The sequence below is a fragment of the Neomonachus schauinslandi genome, chromosome 11 (genome assembly GCF_002201575.2).
Source record: "Neomonachus schauinslandi chromosome 11, ASM220157v2, whole genome shotgun sequence".
NCBI classification, from domain to species: domain Eukaryota; kingdom Metazoa; phylum Chordata; class Mammalia; order Carnivora; family Phocidae; genus Neomonachus; species Neomonachus schauinslandi.
In genome coordinates this window covers 94,260,140-94,284,446 of record NC_058413.1, presented here as the reverse complement: position 1 = coordinate 94,284,446, position 24,307 = coordinate 94,260,140, and the positions used below count along the sequence as shown (strand labels likewise).

Below are 24,307 nucleotides of genomic sequence, written 5' to 3'. Positions count from 1 at the left end.
TGGACCACCTACTCCTTGCCACTCAGAGACTGGCTGAGAATTCTGACTTGTTACTATGAATCCCTCCCACTTTCTAGAACTCCCTCCATTCCTGGGGTCCAGGTCACTGTTCCTTCTTGATGTTCCTCCTACTGCTCTGATGGTGGCCACCCCCCCAGCATTCCAGTTGACCACCCCCCTCTGCCTGCCCCATGAATGTCCCTGGCGCATTTCCCTTCTCTCTTGAACAGCTCGCTGTCTGGCTAATGTCACCCACTGCCACATCTGTAAATCTGACCCTGGCCACTCCCCTGAATTCTAGAAGCATATTTCTAACGCATGACTAGACATCACTTGACTGTCTCTCAGGAACCTCAGCTATGGTCTTACAAACCGTATTCGGTAGAATTCTTCCTCCTCTTCCCCTGCCCCATCTCACATCATGACATCTCCACCCATTCCCCTGAGTTGCCCTTCACCTCTCTTACCCCACACGTTCAGTCGGTCTGCTCACCTCCTCAATAGTTCTCAAGCATGCTCTCCACCCCCACTGAATCCACCTTGGTTCAGGCTCTCCTTATCTCTGACCCGAACTGCTGCCATTCTGATGGCCTGTATCCTCCTCAAGGTCAGGGTGTTTCTCATCCAGCACCGTATCCCCATCAGAGGGTCACAGTCATTGCCAGCATTCACTAAGAAGCGGGAGAAAGTTCTGGAGCCAGAGCGGCCATGTACTTGCTGCATGTCCCCTGTGTCTCAGTTTTCTCATCTGCGACAATGGGTTGTCATGCAGACTGAATGAAGATACGTAAGCGCATAAGTAATGCACTTACAATGGTGCCTGACCTGTGCACAGTAAAGCGTTAGCTTTTATATTTCATAAATGTATGTGACTTGCTAAGAGTTAGTTTTTAGTTTACTGTTACTTTTTTTTGGCAAATGGAATCATATCAGCCGCCTATGTAAGATCATCCACTGGCTGCCCATCACTTACAAGACCAAGTCCATCCTTCTGAGCATGGAGAATAAAGCCCATCTTTCCTGTTCCATTTGCAGCTCCTGCGACAGGCATCCCCACCCCATAGCGCTCACTGCTTCACCATCACCCCAGCCTCTTCCTATCTAGGTCCGTGCCCGTCTTCTTGTTTCTCGGCCATGGAACAAACTCCTCCCGAACCTTCAACACCCAGCTCAAATGGCACTTGCTCTTCAATGTGACTCCCCTAGATAGAGCTGATGGTCTCTTTCCCCAAGCAGCTGCCCTCTGTCCACACCTCCGGTACAGCATGTACATCCTGCATTGTACTATTCTTTGTTTATCTCTTTCTCCCTAAGTGGATCCTAGTGGGACATACATTGAGGAGAAGGTACCCTTTTGTCAGGCCGGGAGCTTTTCTGATACGGTTTTTGGTATAGAAACGTGATCATCCTAAACAGGCTGTATTGACCTCATAATTATAGAAAGAAGAAATGCAGGAGGGAAGGAGCAGGATGAACGACGTAACTAGATTTCTTATTTTCCTTTCTGGCCTTGACTCCAGTGGTCTGGAGAACAAGAGGAGATAGGAGGCAGATGTTTCCGGCCGCCCAGGCACAGCTTCTGCTCCAGGCCTGTACGGCTCCCCCCGGGACTCACTGCTCTCTCCCCACCAATGCCTGTATATCCCACACATAGCCTAGCACCCACCTGAGAAAGCATCGCAATCCCTGGCCGGGGCTAGATGAGCTTCCAGAACATACATACGGAGTCCAGCCTTTAGAGCCTGGAGCTCTGAATAAATCTGAGTACCCCTGGTATTCCAAGGATAGGAATGAAATAACAGGACATCTGAAGTTCAAGACTCTCTTGATTTCTGTGGCACATCAGCTCATTCATTCGTACCGAGAAGTTCTGTATATACTGGAGCAGTAGAAACCCAGAGGCATCTGTACTCTGGGGTTTTATGATACTGATGCATGCTGTGAGCACTCCAATATCTGTGTGAATGGAGGAGAGAAGAGCACAGGAAAATGAAAACATTCATATTGAACATTAGAGTGTATCGTGTCGTTTCACTCTCTCTCTTTTTTTTTTTTTCTGCAGCAGCAATTTGCTTAATGATGTTTTGCTCCGATTAATATTAAAGTAAGTTTGTATTCCTCAAGCACACACTGACTGTTATAGAAAGGCATCATCCGAGTGTGCCAGACCTGAGATTTGACACTTGGCACATATAGCCCCCATATGGGTAATTACATTTAAAAAGTTCAGTGTTGACATATTCAAGGAGGTTCGGTATACGTCCAGGATACTTGTGTGTTGACTAACATCTGTCTGGAGTCTCTTTATTTATGAAGCATTTCCGCATAGAGTCTCTGCTTTAATAGGGCAACCCCCAGGGGCAGGTAGTGTGATTTCCATTTTACACGGAAGGATGCTAAGGCCGTGGTGGCTAGTGGTGCCATGGAAAGAAGAGAGAGCACAATGGTTGGGGGAGGCACTGAACCCAAGTTTCTGGTCCCCAAGCCCATACACTTCCAACTACCCATCTTTATGGTACAGTTAGGTGCATTTCTCCATGTCAAGGCTGTGTGTCAGGGGAACATTCTAGATCCTTTCTAATCTGAGGATACTGTCTATCCCATAGTGTCTCCACCCAGCCAGAGCATCTAAGACCCCCTCGAAAATGTGACTTTGTTATTTTCCCCCTACAACGTCCTACTCCACCTTTGATTAACAAATGGGAAAGTTTTATACTCTGTTCTTTTTCTCTTCTTAACTCTTAACTAGAGTCTTCTCTGTCAAGAAAAGTAAAAAAAAAAAAAAAAAGGCAGACAGTGATTAAAAAGTAAGAGAGACATAAATGCCAAAATTAAATTAATGCCCCACATTTTCGCTGGATATATGACCCATTTTTTTCAAGAAGGTCTGTTTCATTTCAGAAAGACTGTCTAGAAAAATGGAGAACAATGCTAAGTAAACCAGTGAATCATTTCTAATACTGCTTAATACTCTGCTATAAGGAAACAGAAAATGCAGAGTTCTATTCCTTAAGGCTAAGTAACATGATAGCCCATAACATGGAAATATGGTTTCCTGGGTGTATCATCATTTTAATATTGGCTATGTATTGGACGCTCCTATCTCAAGAAGCTCCAGGTGTTCTATCAACATTACTGTAGTAATTCTCACATTCCCCCTTCATGTTGATGGCTGGGGCCCATTTTCTGGAAGAAGACAATGGCACCCAGAGAAGTTGAGTGGCCTCCCTGGAATCACACAGCAGGCCAAAGTCAGTGCCAGGATTAGAATTTAGATCTCCTCATACTGGATTTCCAACCAGCAGAGTGAAAATAGATATGCTAGCGTGTGGGTTACATAGGCAACAAACTCATGTGGGTGTTTTACGTGAGGAGGAATTAAGTGCTTGCTTCTTTTTCCCTCTTGGCTTCAGAGGTGGGAAGTGCATGCTAAACCCAACTATCATCAAGACAGTCTGTTGCAGACACCCAGAGGAAAGCTACCCGTGGGTTCCTGGGGCGGGATAGGAGGAAATCATCTTCTTCTGCCTCTTCCAGAAGGAGACACGGGCACTGCCTCCTTTTATCTCTTCAGCCCTAAAGAGTATTTTATTGATTGTCGACCGCTGCTGAGAATCGAAGGAGACCTCTGAATACGTTGCCATTTAGTTGTAAAGACCACCTGGAGGACAGGAGGAGCCTTTGTCCTTGGCTCTGAGGGAGAAGGGAGGGGGTGCAGGGAAGGAAGAGAGTCGGTACCACCAGTTTGTGTGGTGTCACCACGAAGGAAAGGGGGACCAGGATGCACAGCCCTTCCGCGGACACGGGAGAACCCGCCACACATCTGACCCACTCCATCTGTGACTTGGTTGGGAAGGCTGAGGCGGAACTGAGGTTGGAATCATTGCCTTCTAAGAACCATCCTTCCAGAATAGCGCCTGGTATTGCCCTATTCAGAAGCCCTAATGGCTTCCCTGGAGAGCCCTGGGGAGCCCTCATGACTCGTGGAGTGTAACCCATAGAAACTCTAGGAGTTTTGGAATGTGACTGTGGCCACATGGCATTCTCTCCCCAAGCATCGTTCGCATCTGTCACTGTAGGACAGAAAAAGGTATTTCTGGTCCGTTGAGGGAGAATCAGTATAAAAGGAAGTTCTGTCCTTTGTCACGTTTCCCTCCCCACGCATTCATGGCTACCATTAGACAGAGGGGAAGCCACCACACATGGCTATTACTATGTGTTAACTCATCCAGCTCTCAAAACACCCCCCGAGGTAGGTTTTATTGTTACCCCCCATGTTACAAAAGAGGAAATGGAGGCCCAGAGAAGTTAAGTACTTGTTCTGGGTCATACAGTTGTAAATGATAAAGCCAGGATTCAGTCCTGGGCAGGCTAGCTCCGGAGTCTGTGTTTTAACTTACTGCTTGTCCTGCATTACCTGGCTCTGGGGTCTTTATACATCTGGCTCCCGACTCTGGGAAAGCAACTGCATTCTCACTATAATGTCATTTCTTCCAGTACACGTAGAATAAAGTATCTGTGAGTCAACAGATTATCTTTAAGGACAAGAGGAATTTTTGACATGCAAGGGGCATTTAATGCCACTTTGCAGCTCTATGCTAACATTCAAAGGGTCTCCCCACGCTGGGATGGTGATCAGTTGGTGACCAGCCCCTTGGGTCTCTCCCACCATCGGACAGCATTGAGAATGCTGGCTCTGGCGTGGTCAGCCTGAAACACAGTACAAAAGTCAAGGAACTATGGCCGCCTGGGTGACTCAGTCAGTTAAACGCCTATCTCTTGGTTTTAGCTCCGGTCATAATCTCAGGGTGGTGAGATCCAGCCCTGCGTCGGGCTCCGCACTCAGCGCAGAGTCTACTTGAGATTCTCTCTCTTTCTCCCTCTGCCCCTCCCCACCACTCGCTTGCATGCTCTCTCTCTCTCAAATAAATAAATCTTTCTTTAAAAAAAGTCAAGGAACTAGTTAAATTTTGGTGCTGTCTAATTTTCAGCTCCATCTGCAGGGCTTGGCCTGTCCTGGACATTTGGGGCATAGACTATATATAACCAATTATCTACCTTCAAAGTGGTTGTAGTCACCAGAAGGAACTGGCCCAACTTGCAGCCCACAGGACATGTATAAATCAATACAAATGCCTATAAATACAACAGAGTGAAAATAAATGATGATGGGTATAAATAAATAATGTTGAAGAGGACTTTAAGGGGTTGAGATAAGATAGGATGGGATTCTGCTGGCATTGGGGAGAAGGCATGAGATTAATTAGGAGGTTTACGGGAGCAAGTTGCAAAGATAAAAAGGAGAGGAAGGTGCAGTACAGCGGCCATTTGAATGAAGGAGGGGTCCTTCATATCTGTGGTGCGGCGTGATGAACGAGCACCAGAGAAACTGAAGCAATCACCAGTGATTTGAGCAAGGCACTTAACCTCCCTGGGTCTCCATTCTTCCATCTGTCAATATGGAGAACTGGGTATTGAAATCAAGAGAACATAGTGAAACGTTTTGAGTTCTTCGGTAGTATCGCCATCATATATCCTCTGGGTTAAGGAGAATCTGTTATTTGGAGGAAATGACTGTGGCATATCACACCTGATTTGCCCCCAAGCACCAGTAACTCAGATGTCTTTGGGGGAAAGAAGCAACCAAAGCATCCGCATAGAAAAAAATAGTAGGAGTTCGGGGCCTGCAGATAACATACTTCTCTTTGCCATTGTATAAACAGCCTGGGCTCAGCCCAAACCAAGGCAGTATAAGCCCAGACCCAACTCTCAAATAACTGCCCACTCCTTGCTCTTTTGGTTGGCGTCAGTCAATCACAAGTAGAATCAGACGTTCTCTTGCCAACATGACTGATATGTTTCCAGCGGAGCTATGTTTATGTCTTGATCTTGTTTGTGTGATGCTCTATGTTTTCTAACTCGAGTCTCCAGGAATTTTTCCCACGACTGTGCATCATTCCTTATCACCCATAACCAAATACGGCAGCTTTAAATAGTGCTGTCATTTTCCTCAGTTCACTCGTTGTGATATAATCAGGTATAGATTTCTGACATTGAGCATCTAATGGGGTTTCAGATTCAGAAAGCAACAATGAAAGATTTTTCTTTCCCCCCCTGGGTATCTCTCAATTAGGAGACATGGAGTGAAATAGTCATGAGCGACAGGTCACTAGAACCCATGTCCATTTGCCCCGAGAAGCTATGGGGTATGGAAGGACAGAGGGAAGGAGGAGTTGGAGTGTATGTGTGCATACAGCAGGCTGTATGCAGAGGGGGTGACCACCACTGAGCTCCAGGCCATTGGCGATTTAGGCCCAGAGTTTCCAGACCACCCCGTTTTGTGAAAGAAGCCAGAAATCTGGATTTTTGTATGAAATCTCTCAATCCATGATAGTAACAAATATAGAATGGGCGAACACGGCAGGGTAAACAGGCAGGTGGTATGAGAGCTATCTGTGGTAAGACAGCGGTGTGGTCCCTTTGATCTAAAGGGGCTCCAACCAAGGCCAAAGAAGGGCGTGCACTTGCTCAAGACCACACAGCGACAGACAGAGGGGATCAATGAACTCCATCCTGCTCATTCCGTTTCACTTTCCTCCAGAAAACGTCTGGGGGCTTGGTGCCTCGGTTTCTGTTCCTGGCCCCATCCTTTGGCTCCCGTGACTCTGGCCAGGCACACCCCTGGGCTGGGGACAGATCATGTCTCCCCACAGCATGATGGTACCTGAGCCCTGAGCTTGGTATCAGAAGACGTGCATTTGAGTCCCAGCTCTCCCACTTACTAGCTATGCGACCTTGGACCCACATCTCTCAACTGCCCTGGGCTTTTGGTTTCTTCACTAGTAAAATGAAAATAATAACCTGCCTCACGGCACCGTTTTGAGGTTAACGTGAGAAATCTCACTGTGCGTCAGATCACCCTGCAAACAAAAAACCAAGGTGCCTGTTACATTAGCATCCTCATGAGAAAGACAGGAGTGTCAAAGAAGGGTGCTGTCGAACTCCAGCGCTGCGGACACCAGGGGCTCTAAGGTGCCTCTGAGCCCACCATGCCGTCCCCGGGAGGTGGGGTGGGGGGGGACATGGCAGTACATGAGGGACGCTGAGACCTGTTCCCTTTGCCCAGCACAAAGCCTCCATCAACCTAGGAAGTGACGTGGCCCCAGCTGTCCCTTTGTTTGGTCTGCTGAGATCAGGGCTGGCTAGGTGTTGGAGCGGCCCCTTTACACCTTGGGCCCCAGTGCCATTTAAACCAGTCACCCAGAACCCCGGAGGGCAGGGCCGTCTGGGGCCAGACCTGCACGCCCCACACCTACTCTGGCCTGCCCCACCCTGCCCAGGGGCCATCCTGACCGACCAGGTACAGTGAATCTGGTTTTGTCTTCATTTCCAGGGACGCAAACCTGGCTATTTCTCCTTCCTGGACCCATTTTCTCCAGGAGTCTGGCTCTTCATGCTTCTAGCCTATCTGGCCGTCAGCTGTGTCCTCTTCCTAGTGGCTCGGTAAGCTCCTCGCCCCTTCCCTGTCCTCGCACCGCCACCTCGCGTCCACCTCTGAGAACTGCATGGGAGGGGTGGCGAGTGGGAGGGGCGGGGTCAGAAGACCTTGGGGCCACACTGGAGGGGTGGGAGAGGGACTTGGGACCTGACCTGCTCTCTGACCTGCTGTCCACCTGGCACTACCCATCCCCCCCACCTATGCACACCTTCCTTACCTTGCAGAGTGCAGACAAGCCAGCTTGTCTGAATTGTCTTCTGTACTCTTGCCTCTTCCCCCTCCCATTCCCCCGGCTCTAGGCCCCCTGTTTGTGTGGGGGCCTTGGAGATAGAGGACGGGGGGTGGGGGGTGGGGAAGGTGACAGGAAGATTATTCTGATTAAGCACTATGCGTTTGGCTGCCCTGGCATCAGACCTTGCCAGGATCTGCCACAGAGTGCTGAATGACAAGAACCAGAGTGGGGGGACCGGAGGCCTCAGGGCATGGGCGAGGGAGAAGGTTTCCTCTGAAGAGGGCCTGGCCCTTCCCCAGCCCAGATCTGCCAGTGAAAATACAGCTGCCTTGTTGAATGAGAGCTGTGGAGGATGGCATACGACAGGAGGGCGGGATGGAGAGAGGCATTTGCAAGTAGTGTTGAGTTGCGACAACTGGTCCAGATCAGGGGTTGGGGACAATTAGGCCCTCCGCTTCCCCTGGAAACAGAAACTGTCCCTGGGCCTACAGAAGAACCTGAGGGCGTCCCATGGCTGAGGCCTCCCATGAATGTGGACGGAGAGGGTTGTTGCTCTCCGAGCCTGGGCCATTGGATCAGCCTGGGCTTCGGGAGAGCCAGCTTACTACCCAGAAGCAGAACAAGCCCAGTGGCTCAGGGCTCACTCACTCAGAATCCCCGCTCTCTGCTCAGTGCTCAGCTGACCATAACGGAGGACCAGAAAGGGCTGTTACTCAGAAGCAGAGAACCACAGGATGAGCTTCAAGAATGCTAGTGGAGACTGTTCCAGCTGTCTTTGTAGTGGTCTCCTTTGCCTCGGGGCCACAGTGGCAGGACCAGATGATTCCAGTGTATGTCCCACCTCTGCGGGGCGAGGTCTTCCCCCGGAGCATGTCTGCTCAGCGGTTCAAAGAGAACATGTGCTCCCTCGAGTTAGAACACGGAACCCCAGGGAACCCCAGAGTGCCCAACCCCCAGGGCAGCTCCCAGCCTGCCCAGGGAGCATTGTCTCACCTGGTCTATGCCTCTTCCAGTGGAGATCAAAGCCAAGTTCAGGAAAGTCAGCCTGAGCCCATGAGATCCAGCCAAACAGCAGAAGGCCTGGCTTACAAGCTGATGGTCTTCAAAAGGCTGCTATGTGTTTCTCTCGGGTGCCACCTACCCCCCTCGGGCCTGGAGGTATTGCCACGGTCAAGTATCTGTTGTCAGTGACAATGGGCGAGACGTGGCAGGAGGCTGGCGCGCTGGATGACACGTCCCCTCTCCACTTCACCACGCTGTCTGCGGCTGCACTCGGGAAGCCGTGTGCTGAGCCCTGGCTCCGGGCTCTGGAATGCACTCTGGCGCCCTTTGACTGGGCCCCCGTGTGCAGCTAGCCCAGCTCTCAGGGGACCTCGGGGGCCCTGGAAGTGGTCGGAGGGCTTCGTTACTAGATACACAGACACACAAGCCTGCTTTACCAGGCCTGCCACAGCCTGAGGCTTTTCAACCAGCCCCAGGGGCTTAAACAGCCCCTCTTCCCTACCCTGCACACACGCATGCACACACACGCACATGCAAACTGCCCCCAGGATCCAGCATTAACAAAAGGATTATCAAAAAAAATACCCCCATATATATATCTATATCTATGTTATGTCTCATATATATATATGATGCATGAACCTAGGCTAATTTACCTACCTTAGGTAGGTACTAGTTTTCAAACAGGGTTCCATGGGTCATGAAGGCTCCTGGGAGGTGCCAGAGACTTTGGAGGGCTGGCGAAGAGGCTGTGCTCTGAGGCCTCAACTCCTCTTCATCCAGACCAGCTCCACTTTTATCTCTTGACGTATTGTACTTCTGGGTGAGATTTTGGAGGGGGAAAGCTATTTGGAAACCACTAATCTAAGGCAGCCATTCCCAAGCCGGCTGATGTCAGAGTCACACAGGGAGTCTTTAAAAATGTGAATTCCCAGGTCCGATCCTCTCAGCACCTCTAGGCACAGGGAATGTGTATCTCTGAAGCCCACTTCCAATAGCCTGTGGGCATGGAAACCACCGAGGACAAGCCAGCTCCATAGGCCATGGGGAGAAGGAGCACATCTCGGGACACGGGCCAATGATGACACACTGGCGTCCTATTCAGGATCTAGAGGGGCGGTGGCCATGTGGGTGAGGCACGGCAGAACAACAAGCAGGCTAGGTCGAGGGGAGGGACGGGAAGGCCGGTGATGAGAACAGCACCCGGGGAGCCCGTGAGCGCACAGTGCCTGCCCTGCTCGGCACACACCCATATGCATCCGTCTGGGCAGAGCCGGGAGGCTTTGCGTGGGAGACGGGCCAGGGCCACGGATCCGAGGATGGAAGGCGTGTGTCTGGTGGGCAGGAAGAAAGGGCCTTCTGGACATCGGAGAGAGCGGCGGGAGGGAGGGGCAGGGAGCTTAGAGCAGCCCTTCTCGATCCTGGGTGCCCATCACACTCACCCGCGAAGCCTTAAGAAAGCACGGTTGCCCAGGCCCTAGCTGGACAGATGAAATCAGAACCTCTGGGAGTGGCATCTCGTCATCGGTGTTTCTGTGAAAGCTCCCAGGTGAGTCTGACACAGAACAGGGCTGAGACCCACAGCCCGAGGGACTGTCTAGGTCAGGGTTGCTCAGTGTGGACCAGGGGCGTCAACGTGACCCAAGAGCCTACAGATTCTTAGTCGGCACCCAGAATCCCTGAATCGGAATCTTCAGGCGTTGAGCCCAACAGTCTATGTTTTAACAAACCTTCTTGGTGATTCTGACGTAGGCTCTCGTCTGAGAACCACTGTTCTAGGCTGACGGTTTTCACACTGGCTCTGTGTGGGGCCCTCGGGTCCCTCCGTGACCAGTTTAGGGGGCTGGGGGTGGCAGAACACGCCACTTCCCAGCCATCCCCTCCTGCCACGCCCAGCTTCTTCTAGTCAGGGCCCTGCACTTTTATCTGTTTTGTGTTTGGAGTTCCACATCATGGTTTATTTAAAAAAAATAAAAATGTTTTTTTAATCAAAGAAAAGCGGTACAAACACAGCCAACATAGTCCAAGCCCCTCGGTTTTTGGTTGGGAAGATCCCGGTCCAGCCAAAGCCACAGGCCAGGGACTGAAGTACAGAGGTGAGGCCAGAAAGGAAAGCCCCTCCCACTGTCCCCAGCATGTTCCGTCACACCCACCCTCCCTGGCACTGGTCTGTGCTCCTTTTCTCCCACAGGTTGACCCCCTACGAGTGGTACAGCCCCCACCCATGTGCCCAGGGCCAGTGCAACCTCCTGGTGAATCAGTACTCCCTCGGCAACAGCCTCTGGTTTCCCGTTGGGGGCTTCATGCAGCAGGGCTCCACCATCGCTCCCCGAGCCTTATCCACCCGCTGTGTCAGTGGCGTCTGGTAAGATCCAGGGCAGAGGAGGGGCCAGGCCCAGTGCGGGTGGGGAGGGACCCCAAGGGGGTCCTCAGGTAAGCCCTGCTCTAGCAGTGGGTAGGCAGGAAGCTCACAGAGAAGTCTCCCTTCCAAAACGGACTAGCAGGGAACTGGGCTGCATTCCGCCAGCTCCACAAGGCTTGGGAGCACTGTCTTGGGAGCCCTGGCTTGGGCATACTTTGTACCATCTTTTCCTCTTCCCCTTTCCCTCTGCCTCGGAGGTCTGGAGACAGAGGGGAGGGAGCCAGGGCAGGAAGGGGATGCAGAAAACAGCCTTGCAGGCACACAAGGAAGCCATTATAACTTCCTGACCTGAAAATGACCTGAGGTTGAGCGGCTGGGTCTGTCAAGGCCTATGCAGATTTATGCAAATCGGAGCGTTCCGCAGGAAGTGCCTGCTGGAAGAATGGAAACCCAGCTGCAGTCACATCTGGTCCCCTCTGCCAGCTTTCTTGAACTCTGTCCCTCTGGGCCTGGCTCTGGGGCCTTGCCGAACCTGTCCAGCTCAGCAGGTGTGGGCAAAGGCAGACTCTTGTGGCTCAGAGTTGGACAGGAGCTCCGGAGCCGTCCACATGGGCAGTCAGCCAGCCTCCGGCTGCAGCTCCCTTCTCCTCTTGGCTCACCCAGGGCAAAAAGAATACGGTTAAACGATTCGATGTGTGGGAAAGCAATCTGAAAACTCGAAAGTGCTACATAAATATGTGGACTCATCATTGCCGTTAGACCATTATGGGGAGAAATGAAACCCACACACACATACACGTGTTGTATATGGATATAGCAGACAGAGGCGAAGCTTGCAGAATCCCAGCTCCCCAGCCTCGCTTAAAAACCCACTGTGGGTTTGGCTGTCCCAGCCTTTAGGACTTACAGCCTTGGTTCTCTCCCCTCTTCTCAGCCTGTGTAAGCCAAAGGAGAAAGGAGAAGTGGTGTTTCCACCTTGGGCACCAGTGTCTGGACAGTTACCAGAGGGACACTGGACTGGGACTGATGGGAAGGTAAAAACGCAGCTGGGACAGTGACCCCCTACCCAGCTGGGGTTTTTGTTTTCTCTGATAAATGATAAATACAGTAGGATTTAAGACTTCTGGGCGAGGTGCTCACCCATTACCAGATAGTGCCCAGAAATCACCACGTAGATCAATGGGAAGGACTGGGTTTTAATGTTCCTCAGAAAAAGGGACGGTCTTGGCAGGGAAAATCACAGAGTTCCCTCAAAATCCTGGAGATCTGGACAGAAGCCATACAGACGAGCAGAAGTCGGCCACAGACTCTGATCTCTTTCTACCTGGGGATTTTCCTTCCAGAGGGTGGTGTTTCTATGCATTGCATGGAGGGCCCCATTGTCTGTTTCATCCACCTGTCAGCTCCCCAACCCCCAGGAATTCCCTCCTCCACAGGTATGTCTGCCTGAGAGCCAGGGAGGGCCACCGGTCCTGCAGGCTGCTCCGCCTTGGCCCACTGGCTCAGCAGTACTTTAAATAGCTGTCCTGGGGGAGCTCCCTTATGTGTGTGGGAGGGGGGCCCTTGAGTTGTTAGGGAGCCCCTCTGCCTCTCGGAGTTCTCCATTATCAAATCAAAGCCTCCGTTTGGTCAGCTCCCTGAAGGAGTGGGAGATCCGAAGAGAGGGCCATGGCGGCCTGCCTTAGATTCCTCTCCCAGAGCAAATGACGGAAAATGCCATGTTGCCAACATGAATGGCAGCCTTTCAGACTGGAGCAGGGCTCCACTGACCCCTCGGGAAAGAGGGTGTGATTCGCTTTCTCAGCAGAGACGATAGGCTTGCCCTGAGCTTCTTGGCTCTCTGAACCGTTCCTTTGTGACCAGTGGTAGAAAGCACCACACGGCCACCCAGGGTGGGACAGAGGCCGGGCCTCCACACCCAGGGCTCGTGAACCCACGGCACTAGCCAGGGTAGCTAGGCCGCTTTAGAATCCTGGCCTCAGCGTGGAGATGGCTCACCTTGCCTCCCTGGCCCCTACTGGATGGTCACGAGAAAGAACTTCCAGCAGAGTGTATGAGCTGAAGCAGGAGCAGGGAAAGCAGGTCTTAAGGACGGAAGGACACCTGGCACTTACAGGTCCCAAATAGGGAAGGTGGCCAGATGCTTTTCATCCCATATTCAGTGGGAGGGTCTATCTCTCCATTTCTCTACATCTCACATTCATCTGGTCCTTTACAGAGTATTAGTCACCAGTGACATACTATCTCATTTGATCTCACAATTCTCTGAAGACAGGCAGAGCAGACATTATGATCCCCGAGCAGACGAGCTCGGAGGAGGTATGTGGCTTTTCCCCCAAGGTCTCACAGGTGGAGTGCAACAAGGCCAGAAGTAAAACCAGGTCACCTCCCTGGTGGTCTGGCATATGGAGGTACCCATTGAGTTGGTAGATGGCCCTGTCACTTCCCACCTGGGAGGCAGCCCACAGAAGTCCTTGGACACAGTGGTAAAGGAAACAATGGGACTTCCTGCTCTGAAAAATCCCCTGGAAGCTGCCGGCCTCTGAATCTTGTGGCAAACGCTATGCTTTAGTTGACAATGTCTTCATAATGAGGAATGCCTCATTAATTCAGACACCACTGATTCAGAATTTGTGATTATCCAACCTCAATTATGCTTGGATATGTCTTTGAACCCCTATAAACAAATGGACTGGGATACAGATCCATACTGCTGACCAGATGGTAGAAGGATTATTTAACCTACTTAAGTGAACAAACTAGTTGTAATGGCTTTAAGCATGGATACTGCCTGAGTTGCAAAATTATTCTCATTTTAAATGAGTTCGCACTACCCAATAAAATACTCTCCTATTTTGAAATAGCTTGCCCATTGCAAGAGTAGTTTCTTTTTTTTTTTTTTTGCTTTTTTTAGATTTTATTTATTTATTTGAGGGAGAGAGAGAGAGAGAGAATGCACGCATGAGCAGGGGGGAGGGGCAGAGGGAGAAGCAGGCTCCCCACTGAGCAGGGAGCCCAGTGCAGAACTGGATCCCAGGACCCTGAGATCATGACCTGAGCCGAAGGCAGATGCTTAACAGACTGAGCCGCCCAGGTGCCCACAAGAGTAGTTTCTAATTCCAACTTCTCAGCAGTTCAAAGGTGCTTGTCACCAGTTAATCTTAAAGAGTTTCTTGTTGGTAAAACTGGATTTAAAATATGGATTTATCTGTGTGTTACTTGGCAAGTTTCTTTGCTTCTCTGAGCCTCCGTTTCCTCGTCAGCAAAATTGGGATAAGAATTTTACCTCCCGGGTGCCTGGGTGGCTCAGTTGGTTAAGCGACTGCCTTTGGCTCAGGTCATGATCCTGGAGTCCCTGGATCGAGTCCCGCATCGGGCTCCCTGCTCAGCAGGGAGTCTGCTTCTCCCTCTGACCCTCCCCCGTCTCACGTACTCGCTCGCTCTCATTCTCTCTCTCTCAAATAAATAAATAAAATCTTTAAAAAAAAAAAAAAGAATTTTACCTCCCTTAGTTGTAGGGAGTACGTGAGATGGTGTGTGTGGTTCATGGCAGGTGCTCAGTACATGGCGATGCACATCTGATGGTTGGCAGCATCATGAGAAGACAGGGGCAGCCACCCAGCCCCAGCTCTAAACAGAGCCCTCAGAGCTGTCACCCTTAACTCATTCACTAGCTCATTCCTCATGGTCTCCGAGATGGTCTCATGTGCATGGACATACCTCTTTTGAATAGCAACCCAATAATCACCTCTTTTAAGAAATGAGAAAAAAAATTAATGGTCTTCTTTCAAGCAAGCCTCACAAACTCTGTTTATTTCTGTTGACATCATATGCCCTGCCTCCTCTCTCTTCCCCCATGGAGCTGGGAGCTCCTTCCTAAGAGGGACACCTGGTCTCCCCTGTGTCGCTGCAGGACTGGGGATAGGGGCTAAAACTCCTGGGGGTACCGGGGCAATGATGATTTCCTGGTCTTTTCCTACATAGGTGGGCATTCACGCTGATCATCATCTCATCCTACACGGCCAACCTGGCAGCCTTCTTGACTGTGCAGCGCATGGATGTGCCCATTGAGTCAGTGGATGACCTGGCTGACCAGACCGCCATTGAGTATGGCACAATTCACGGAGGCTCCAGCATGACCTTCTTCCAAGTAAACCATTGGGCTGCTCACCAACATGGGGAATTGGCAGAATAAAGTTGAGATGTTTGTCCTCTAAAGATAAAAACATCAATCTTCATCCCATTATCTTTTTTGAACATCTAGCTTGGAGGTTCACTTGGGGCTCATTTATCCCCTGCTCTACAAAGTACCCTGGAGTTAATAGGTATCTAATCAACCTACTACCCAAGACGTCCATTTTCACATGAAACAGTCCAAGGCCTTCAGTTTTCTGTTTTCCATACAAGCCTCAGTGCCTGTTAGCACCACAACCACTGAAGGCATCATGCAGAACCACAGGTGTGGATAGACACACACACCTCCCCTCTCCCGGCAGCAACCTCCCCCCCCTCCCCCCCCCCCAAATGCTCTCAGTCTTCTTATTGTTTGTAAAAATAGAGGCCAGGGCTGGATCTGGGATTGATAAGTTGGTTTAGGGTCCACAGAAAACAGCTGGCGCTCCTCCTTCAGATGGTGTCTCTTAGAACCCCCTTGGAGTTCACTGCCTCCAACCTAGAGGACAGCGAAGGACACAACCAGAATTTCCATTCTTCATTCTGTCAGAAGCCGGAGGTTGGCAGTGGAAGACTTCTCTAGGGTAGATGGGGCAAAACTGATTATCAAACCACTAGGCAGAGTTTACAGTGCCTTAGGGCCCTGTTCTTTCCTTGCCTTTCTGTGAAAGATACCAAAGGCACAGCCCCCTCCTCCTGCCATGATACAGTGGCCATTGAGAGACGGAAGGGAAAAGGCTATATTGAAAATAATGAGGAGATTGAGTAACAAAAGGGCCGGGATTTTCAGGTCCACTTTGATTCCCTCCCTTTTAATGCCAACATTTCCCTTCTCTTGTTCTAACCCTGCTTCCTTGCATTCTTTTCCCAGAATTCCCGCTATCAGACCTACCAACGCATGTGGAATTACATGTATTCTAAGCAGCCTAGTGTGTTTGTGAAGAGCACCGAGGAGGGAATCGCCAGGGTGTTGAATTCCAACTACGCCTTCCTTCTGGAATCCACCATGAATGAGTACTACCGGCAGCGAAACTGCAACCTCACTCAGATTGGGGGCCTGCTGGACACCAAGGGCTATGGGATTGGCATGCCAGTCGGTATGCAGGAAAGGGACAGCCCCTTTGGGTAGCACCATCCAGGCAGGGTCAGAGTAGCTAGGACCACTGAATGCAGCACTGAATTCGACAACCCTGTTCTAGAACCAGTTAACAGTGACTTTAGGTGGGCATTCTCCAGGTTAAAAAACAAAACCCAAAAAACAAGCAAATCCACATACTTCTACTGATCAGCGATCCCATTCTCAATCTTTAATTATGGAAGAGTGACTTGATTAGTTATTAACTGATTAATTACTCAAGGGCATCTTGATGCCCTTGGTGGATTCTTCAGGGCTTTTGTTCTCCCCTCTTCTGCTTCCTGCCCTTTGGCCCTTTCTCTGTTGATGGACCTCTCTACTAGCAGTGGGAAGGAGACGGAAGAGATGGTCAAACTTAACTAATTTTGCTATTAGTGTCCCTGGTGAAAGGCTTATTACAAAAGGAGACTGACATGATGAGATAAAGTGGTTTTCAGATCATTTGTGGGTCTCACGGACCCATCTACTCCAAATCAGCGTAGGTCATTGAGAAGAAGGAGTAGAACTCAGTATTCACCTGGCTGTGTACCTTCCTGACTGTTATAGCATGGTAAGGATGTTTGGCTTCCAGAAAGGTCTCCCAGCTGTGCTTTCTAAAGGATATTCACACTTTGGGCCTTCCCCAAAAGGAAGGTGAGGGGAAGCATATTGAACTGCTTTTTGGATTGGCGAGGGAATCTGAAAATATTCCCTGGGTGTTTGGCCACATACACACTTCCCCCACCCACCGTGGAGAGCCACATTGTATAGGGCTGTCCTCACTCAACACTGTTCTTCTACAAGGTTATCCTGTACAAGGCAGCGGGGGGGGAAGCAGCAACTGAGGCCATCAGACCATGTGGGGAAAGCATGTACATCTTTGCTGTTATCTAACACACTCCTTCTTTTGATCTTTACCTAACTCAGAACTCTGTTGGATTCACACTACCTGTGGAGTGTGAAAAGCATGGGTTTGGAGTCAGGCAGACCTGGGAATGCACCTGGTTCCAGGCTGTGGGACCTCAGATCATTTAAGCTCTCTCTGAGTCCCAGTTGTTCCATCTGTAAAATTAGGTTTCTAATACCTGCCTCATGGGGTAATTAAGGGGTAAACCTAATAATCCAGTCACGTGCCTTACCACAGCATCTCCCACTTAGCCTGCTTGTGGGGAACATGAGTGCCCTCCCCATCTTCTCCCTAATCCCCTATGTTATCTGATAAAAGCAGATGACTTCTTAAAGATGGGTGGGAAGCCAAGCCAATGAGCATAGGCAATGATACAGTTCCTTCTTGAGCTCAATGAATTCTGACACTAGCAGTTCTATAAACCAGAGCCCTCACTCTGGGCACTTGTAAACCCACATACTCTCTTCTTACCATATTTCATTGATATTTGTTAATATACAGATGATGGGCCTCTTTGAGAAATTTATTGGCTTCTATTTTGTTTCAAGATGGTGGAGTGAACCACAAAATAAACTTTTAAGATGCACCTTGATCAGGATCCAGCAATTTAAGAAATTTAATTGAAATCTCAAATGCTTCAAAAGTTTTCATGGAACAAACCTGTAGAGAGTTGACACAAAGCAGACCAATTCTAGAAATTTTTATCAGTAACGAAGGGAAAAGGGAAGAAAATACATTTTTTCTGTATCTGGCATGATGCTATTTTTCACATGTCAGCCCACCTGCGAGGTAGATGTGGTCCTTCTCACCCTAGAGGAGAGCACTGAGATTCAGAGGGGACAACTTACTTGTCCAAGGTCACACAGTAAGTAAAGGAGCTGGGTTTGAGCCTAGACTGCCTGTCTCCAGATTCAGTGCTTCACTTTCCAGACCTGTTGCCAGAGGGTCCCACCGGTTCAACAAGACAGAATAGGTGGGAAAGTGAGCTGTGGGCTTGTCCAGGTTCTCAGCTCAGGCTGGGAAGAGCATCACACAATCCATTGATGAGACAGAATTTATATCCAGCTGAGGTTACATTCAGGAAAGACGACAGCATGTGTGTCATTTTTAAGTGGCGGGGGGTGGGAGGGGATAAGGACATAACCAGAGAATAAGTAATGTGCTTGGACCCAAGAAAATTAAGAGAAACAGAACAAGGAATGAGATGGGAAATGAGTCAAGTGGTTTAGGGGCAAAGCAGGCAAACATGGAGTAAACCGAATAATCTTTTCAGGGGACCCCTGAGGTGCTGTTGAGGTTGGATTGAAAATGTCTTGAAAACTGCTTGAAATGCCTGGCTGGGCTGGACAGTTGTCTGTAAACCTGCAGTGTTCTTTAGTCTCCCCACCTAGCACCATCTGTAAGTTCAAGTAGCCGTCCACCGCACATGTGTGTTGAGTACCTATATACATGAGGCGCTCTTGATGTTGGCCCACGTTGCTTGCATAGACACATTCTACCCCGCAGGCTTGGGGGTGTGCATGCCCAGGCGTAGTTGTATCTCCAGTAGGGAAGCTTTCCTCTGTGGAGTCATGGGCTGTCAGAGTCCAAAGAGATCTGGGAGCTTATCTAGTCCCTGGCCTGTCAAAGTGCAGTCTATGGCTGAGCGGCAGGCCATCCCCTTGGAGCTTGTTAGAAATGCACAATCAGAGGGCGCCTGGGTGACTTAGTCGGTTTAGCATCTGTCTTCGGCTCTGGGGTCCCAGGATCGATCCCTGCATCGGGCTCCCTGCTTAGCAGAGAGTCTGCTTCTGCCTCTGCCCCTCACCCCACTCATGCTCTCTCTCTCTCTCTCTCGCTCATTCTTTCAAATAAATAAGTAAAATATTAAAAAAAGAAAGAAAGAAATGAACCATCTCAGGCCCCATCCCAGACCCATGGAATCAGAGTGCAGGTCAACCAGATCCCCAGGTCATTCCCGTGCATGTTAAAGTTTGAGATCTATTTGTTCCAAGCTTCTGCCTGAACCCTTCGCCGTAGCCTTTTCCCCTGAGGCATCTGTCCACATCAGGCCTTCACAGAGCTTGAGCAAGAAAACTGAGCAGCTTAGTTGGTTTCCAGCCTCTTGGCAGCTTTTTCTTTATGATCTCTGGCCTCAGCCCGTGCTGAGGCATTGAGCTTTCCATGGTTTCATTTAAGCCTATTTTTGTGATTAAACCTAAATTCCAGAACCAAAGCTCCTTGACCATATTCCATTAGAAAAATTAAAAAAGAACTGCCCTGAACAGAAGCCTTCTGTCTGAGGAGGGAGGGAGGAGCGGTGTGCACAGGGTGATGGATGGGGATGGGGGGCCGTTGACGACACTCAGCAAGCAGGTGGGAAGGTTGGAGCTGCCCGTGACTGGCTTCTGTGCACAGATGGTGGAGAGGTGGCTTCCGTCACTCTCTGGGGTGGCTCTTCTCTCACTGGGGGTGCTCTGGGTAAGCAGTTGTTCAGGTGTAATGTAGCAAGAGTTACAAGTGCCTGGGAAATAAATTTAGATCAAGTAGAAGACAGACCGCTGACCGAGTGAGAGGTGTCACAGGTTCCCCACCTTGGCCTCTCGGAGGCGGATGGGAAGCCTCATGACCAGCTTCCCGAGTGTCCGTGGGCAGGTCGGTTAACCTCAGTAGAAAGTGGTGGCGAAGTGGGGCTCCACGGGTGCCTGGAAGGTCAAGCTGTCACTTGAGTGTCACTGGGTTCTGGGCGGGGGGCTGAACATGGCGTCAGTGGAGAGAGAAGGCAAGTAGAAATGTCCAAGTGCCCTGCGTACAGCCAGAACTCCCTCTCTCCATGGAGGGTCCTCAGAACCAGCCAGGCGGAGAGCCGTGCTCCTGTAGGGACCCCTGCCACGTCTATCCCTCTCCTCCTGAGGTGAAGTGGGCAGAGTGGCCAGGAGGTGTGCTGGGGAAAGGAGTGGAGTGACGCATAACAGGGTACTTACACCCTGTGTTCTGGGCTCTCCTGTGACTCCATAGGTTCGGTTTTCCGGGATGAGTTTGACCTGGCCATTCTCCAGCTGCAGGAGAACAACCGCCTAGAAATTCTCAAGCGCAAATGGTGGGAAGGCGGCAAGTGCCCCAAGGAGGAAGATCACAGAGCCAAAGGTAAGGGGGTTCAGGGGCGTCCCCCTCCTGCTCTAGAGGACAGCAGCTTGTTTCTGGTGTCCAGAGTCCAGATGATGATCGCTAGAACACACCGAGAGCAAGCCTTGGAAGAAACTTAGGGCTGGGCGGGGCTGGGCTGAGGGCTGGGCTGAGGAGGCTCCCCCAGAGAGGCCATCCCTGCCCTCACCCGTCTCTCCCATCACCTGAGCTCTGCTTTGGTTTTCTTGTCAGGCCTCATCACTCCCTGATACTATATGTTCTATTCATTTATTTGTCTACTTTCCATTTCTTCTACCAGAATATGTTTCATGAGGGCAGGACTTAACCTTCTTCACAGGACTATCCACAGGGCCTGGCATATGGATATTTTATTGAATGAATGAATGAATGAATGAATGAATGAATGAGTGAGTAAACGAATGAAGTTTAAATCACGCTGGATAGAAAGCAGTCACCGACTGATAATACGTGGTTGTGGAGTGTCCAGGGTCCCTGAGCACCCAGGATTTTTTGTAGGGGGTTTGCCCAGGATAGTCCCGGGCTACATCTGTTGTCAATCAGTTAATGCTTATTAGTTATTTTTAGAACCCTCTTTAAGTCTCATAATGTCCTGGTTTGGACAATAAATCATATGATCACCCTAGTCATCTATTGCAGCCTTGCTAAAATACGTAACAAATTTACCTATATACGCTATCCCCTAGGAAGGCAGCTGAGGAGTGAAATGAATAATACCATGTGCTTCTCTCTCTGCTCAGCGTGAATGATTATCCATGATGAGACAGTGAATGAGTGACTTTGTATTTCCAAGGGTCTCTATGTGCGTCTCTGTCTTGCAAGGAGAGGTTTCGGAAATATGGACCTATGGGTAATTTAGTGGCCTTTTGTAATTTAGAGGAAATGCTGCCCCTTCCCACACAGGAACCCATGGAGGCCACACATGTCTTGGCTCTCCACTCCCCAAAGATCAAGTGTGGAGGAGACTAACTCTGTTCAGGAAAAAAAAAAAAGAAAGAAATGAGGGTATCAGAAAACTTTTGTGGATTTGGTAGAATGAAGTAGATGTTGAAGATGCTCAGGACCTGAGCAGGTAGGGAGGGTCGGAGGGGGTATTGCAGACAATGAGCCCCTCCAGGAAGATGCGGCAGAAATTCTTGCTGTGGGCCAGGGCTCTATGTGGTGCAGGTGGAGCAGAGTGAGATTCCCGTGGGGAGAATTGAGCTGTACAGAGGGTTTGTACTGGGAAGGTGTGGGGAGTGAAATGCTCCTGCACCCCCCCCTCCCCACAAAAAGACCTATGGCTTGAAAACAATCTAAATCTGACTGGGCCTGGACTAGTCAAAATAAAATGAGATTATTGATAAGGTAACTTAGGCTAATGTTGTTCTGTGATAACAATGAACTTCAGAGCAGTGGGATAGCACACCATCTTACCAAGCAGGTGGAGAGAACCAGTGGTGGGTTTTGATCTGGAGCAATCTGAAGTAGAAACAGAGAGGTGGATCTGGGCCCCAGAGCGGAAGGCCCTTGAGTCCTTCCCCTGACCGATGAGTGAAATAGGAGAAATGTCCAGGTATCTCCTTTCCTAGAAGCCCTTGGTCTCCCTCCACCCCCACTCCCCCAGTGGGTTGGATGCCTTCTGTGACTTTGGACAGAGCACTCAACACACCACATTGCAGCTCCTGGTCTCCTCTGCTTGGCAGACGGCACCGTAGCCGTGGACCCAGTCTCATTTGTTTCTATGTCCCTAGCCTCCCCTACAGAGCCTGGCACATAGTAGGGACCCAGCAAATATTTGTGGGATGTGTGACTACAGCTACTGGCTGGTAGTTGTCAAAAGCTACCAATGGCTGTGTTCTCCTGGGTCACATTAGCAAAGGGACCAATGAAACTGATTCGGTGACCTTCCTGCGCAACCTTCACTCCGAGCTCTCCACTCAGTCAAGTCGTTCCTGCCTCTGAGCAGCTGACCCAACGGGTGTGGTGACGCAGAGACACTGTCGATGAGGGAGGCTGAAACACAGAGGGAGGGGGCCAGGAGCCAGGGCTCAGAGCGGTGCAGGGACCCCCACAGACTCCTGCGTTGTCTCCCCCACCCCAGCTGGCAGCCAGCTCTGCCAGCTCCAGATCTCCCTCCCCTCCTGCTCCCACTAGCTGTGAGTTTCCCCAGCTTTCCCTGCCTTTGTCAACCGGATGCCTGTTTGATCTCTTGGAGCACATTTCCCCTCGAAGCTCACTGCTGAGTTGCTCCCATGTCTCCAGTTTCCCCCTTTCATCCCTGATCCCGAAAACTGGCCGCAGGTCCTTCTCTTTTGTGCTCGTATGTCTTTGCTTGTGTTTATTTATGCATCCTGCTAATCCTAGAGAGAAAAGTTGGAGGGCAGCAGAATTGGCAAATACGATGATCTGGGTGCCTTACCGTGGTCACTCACGGCCCCGCATCTGGATCAGCTCTCTCCTACTCATGGTGTCACCCGAAGTCCAACGGACTTCCCCCAACCCTCCTCCCACCCTCCAAGAAGGGAGCTCATCAGACTTTTACTCTCCTGCCTACCTGTTTGTTCTACCGTCAGCCACTAGGATAGCTCTCTTCCCTTGGGCAGTTTCGATAGGGTTCAGGATCATGGGCCTTAGTTCAAATGGACCCCACCCCATAAATGGCCTTGTTACAGACACTAAAAAACATCTTTGAGCCTCAGTTTCCTGAGGCCATAGGTCTCTAAGAAATAGAGATGATGATTAACAATTATGTCAGCTCCCAGGGCTATTGTGAAGATCAAATGACATAAATCATGTTAAATAAACCCTCTGCAAAAGTGCCTGGCACAAAGGAAGTGAGAACTAATTTTATTCCCAAATCTAGGCTTCGAAGAGCAATTAAGGCACAGTAAGAGGTCTGAACAGTGTCCACAACCACAAGTATGCTCACTCATCACATGCTACTTGAGACTAGATAGCTCTTCTAAAATCCACACTGATGACATCTATTTTGCATCTGTTGACATTTGTCCCCCACTGACTATAAAAAACTCAAATGTGGGGACTGTGTCTTATTTATTTTTGTATCTTGATGACTAGCATTATCATCTGACATCTGTGTCTGATGTAAGGATGAACAGCGAATGAAAGAAAGAAAGAAAGAAAGAAAGAAAGAATGAATGAATGAATGAATGAATGAATGAATGAATGGAGTGGGCAGTCATCTCAAGGACCTCCAGACTGGTCCCACTTCCTATGTCTGTTGCCTCCCAAACAGGAACCCTGACACCCCAGCTGGTGGCATAGAAAGTGTTCACATAGCCCCATTGCATCCAACATACATTATAAACCAGTGCCTGTCAGGCCCTGTGCTAGGCTCTGAGATTACAAAAAGGACTAGGACATGGCCCCATCCTCAAGAGGCTTAGAACCTAGAGAGAGACACAAATCATCACTAATACTGCTTGCACTGTAGGAATGCTTTACGAGAACCATAAAGAAAGTGTTTATGAAGCCCAGGGGAGGAAGGGATTAATTCTGAGCAGTGGTCAGGGAAGACTTTAGGGACATTTGGCCTGAACCTTGAAGCATCTATCAGGAGTCACTGCTTTAGGAATGTTGTAGAGCAAAGCTGTTGCATTCAGAAATTGGTTTGAATAAGTAGGACGAGGTTGAAGTTGAGAGCCTTGAAAACTAGGAGGAGGCATTTGGACTGCAAACCGGCCTATTCTAAGCTTTTCCGTGGAAGGAATTAATAGCAGCAGACACTAAGCCTATACTCTTCGGGGCCGGGGAACATCGTCTAAAACAGCCCACCGTGCTTGGAATGTCCTTGGTCTTCTGTTTCATCCTAAAAACACATGAATTTTGCAACTTATGACATAACTAGGCATGTTTATTTAATGTAAAAATGC

The 24,307-nt window shown here is 49.9% G+C and overlaps 1 protein-coding gene across 1 annotated transcript in view; it reads left to right on the top strand.

Annotated features, from left to right (window-relative positions):
* Positions 1-24,307, top strand: part of GRIK4 (glutamate ionotropic receptor kainate type subunit 4) — a 290,617-nt gene that overhangs the window by 251,986 nt on the left and 14,324 nt on the right. Inside the window, exons 13-17 of the mRNA XM_021696357.1 lie at positions 7,394-7,503; positions 10,924-11,097; positions 15,079-15,244; positions 16,139-16,364; positions 20,286-20,414. Of these exons, the coding sequence (XP_021552032.1) occupies positions 7,394-7,503; positions 10,924-11,097; positions 15,079-15,244; positions 16,139-16,364; positions 20,286-20,414 (805 nt within the window). The remainder of the gene's footprint in view (positions 1-7,393; positions 7,504-10,923; positions 11,098-15,078; positions 15,245-16,138; positions 16,365-20,285; positions 20,415-24,307) is intronic.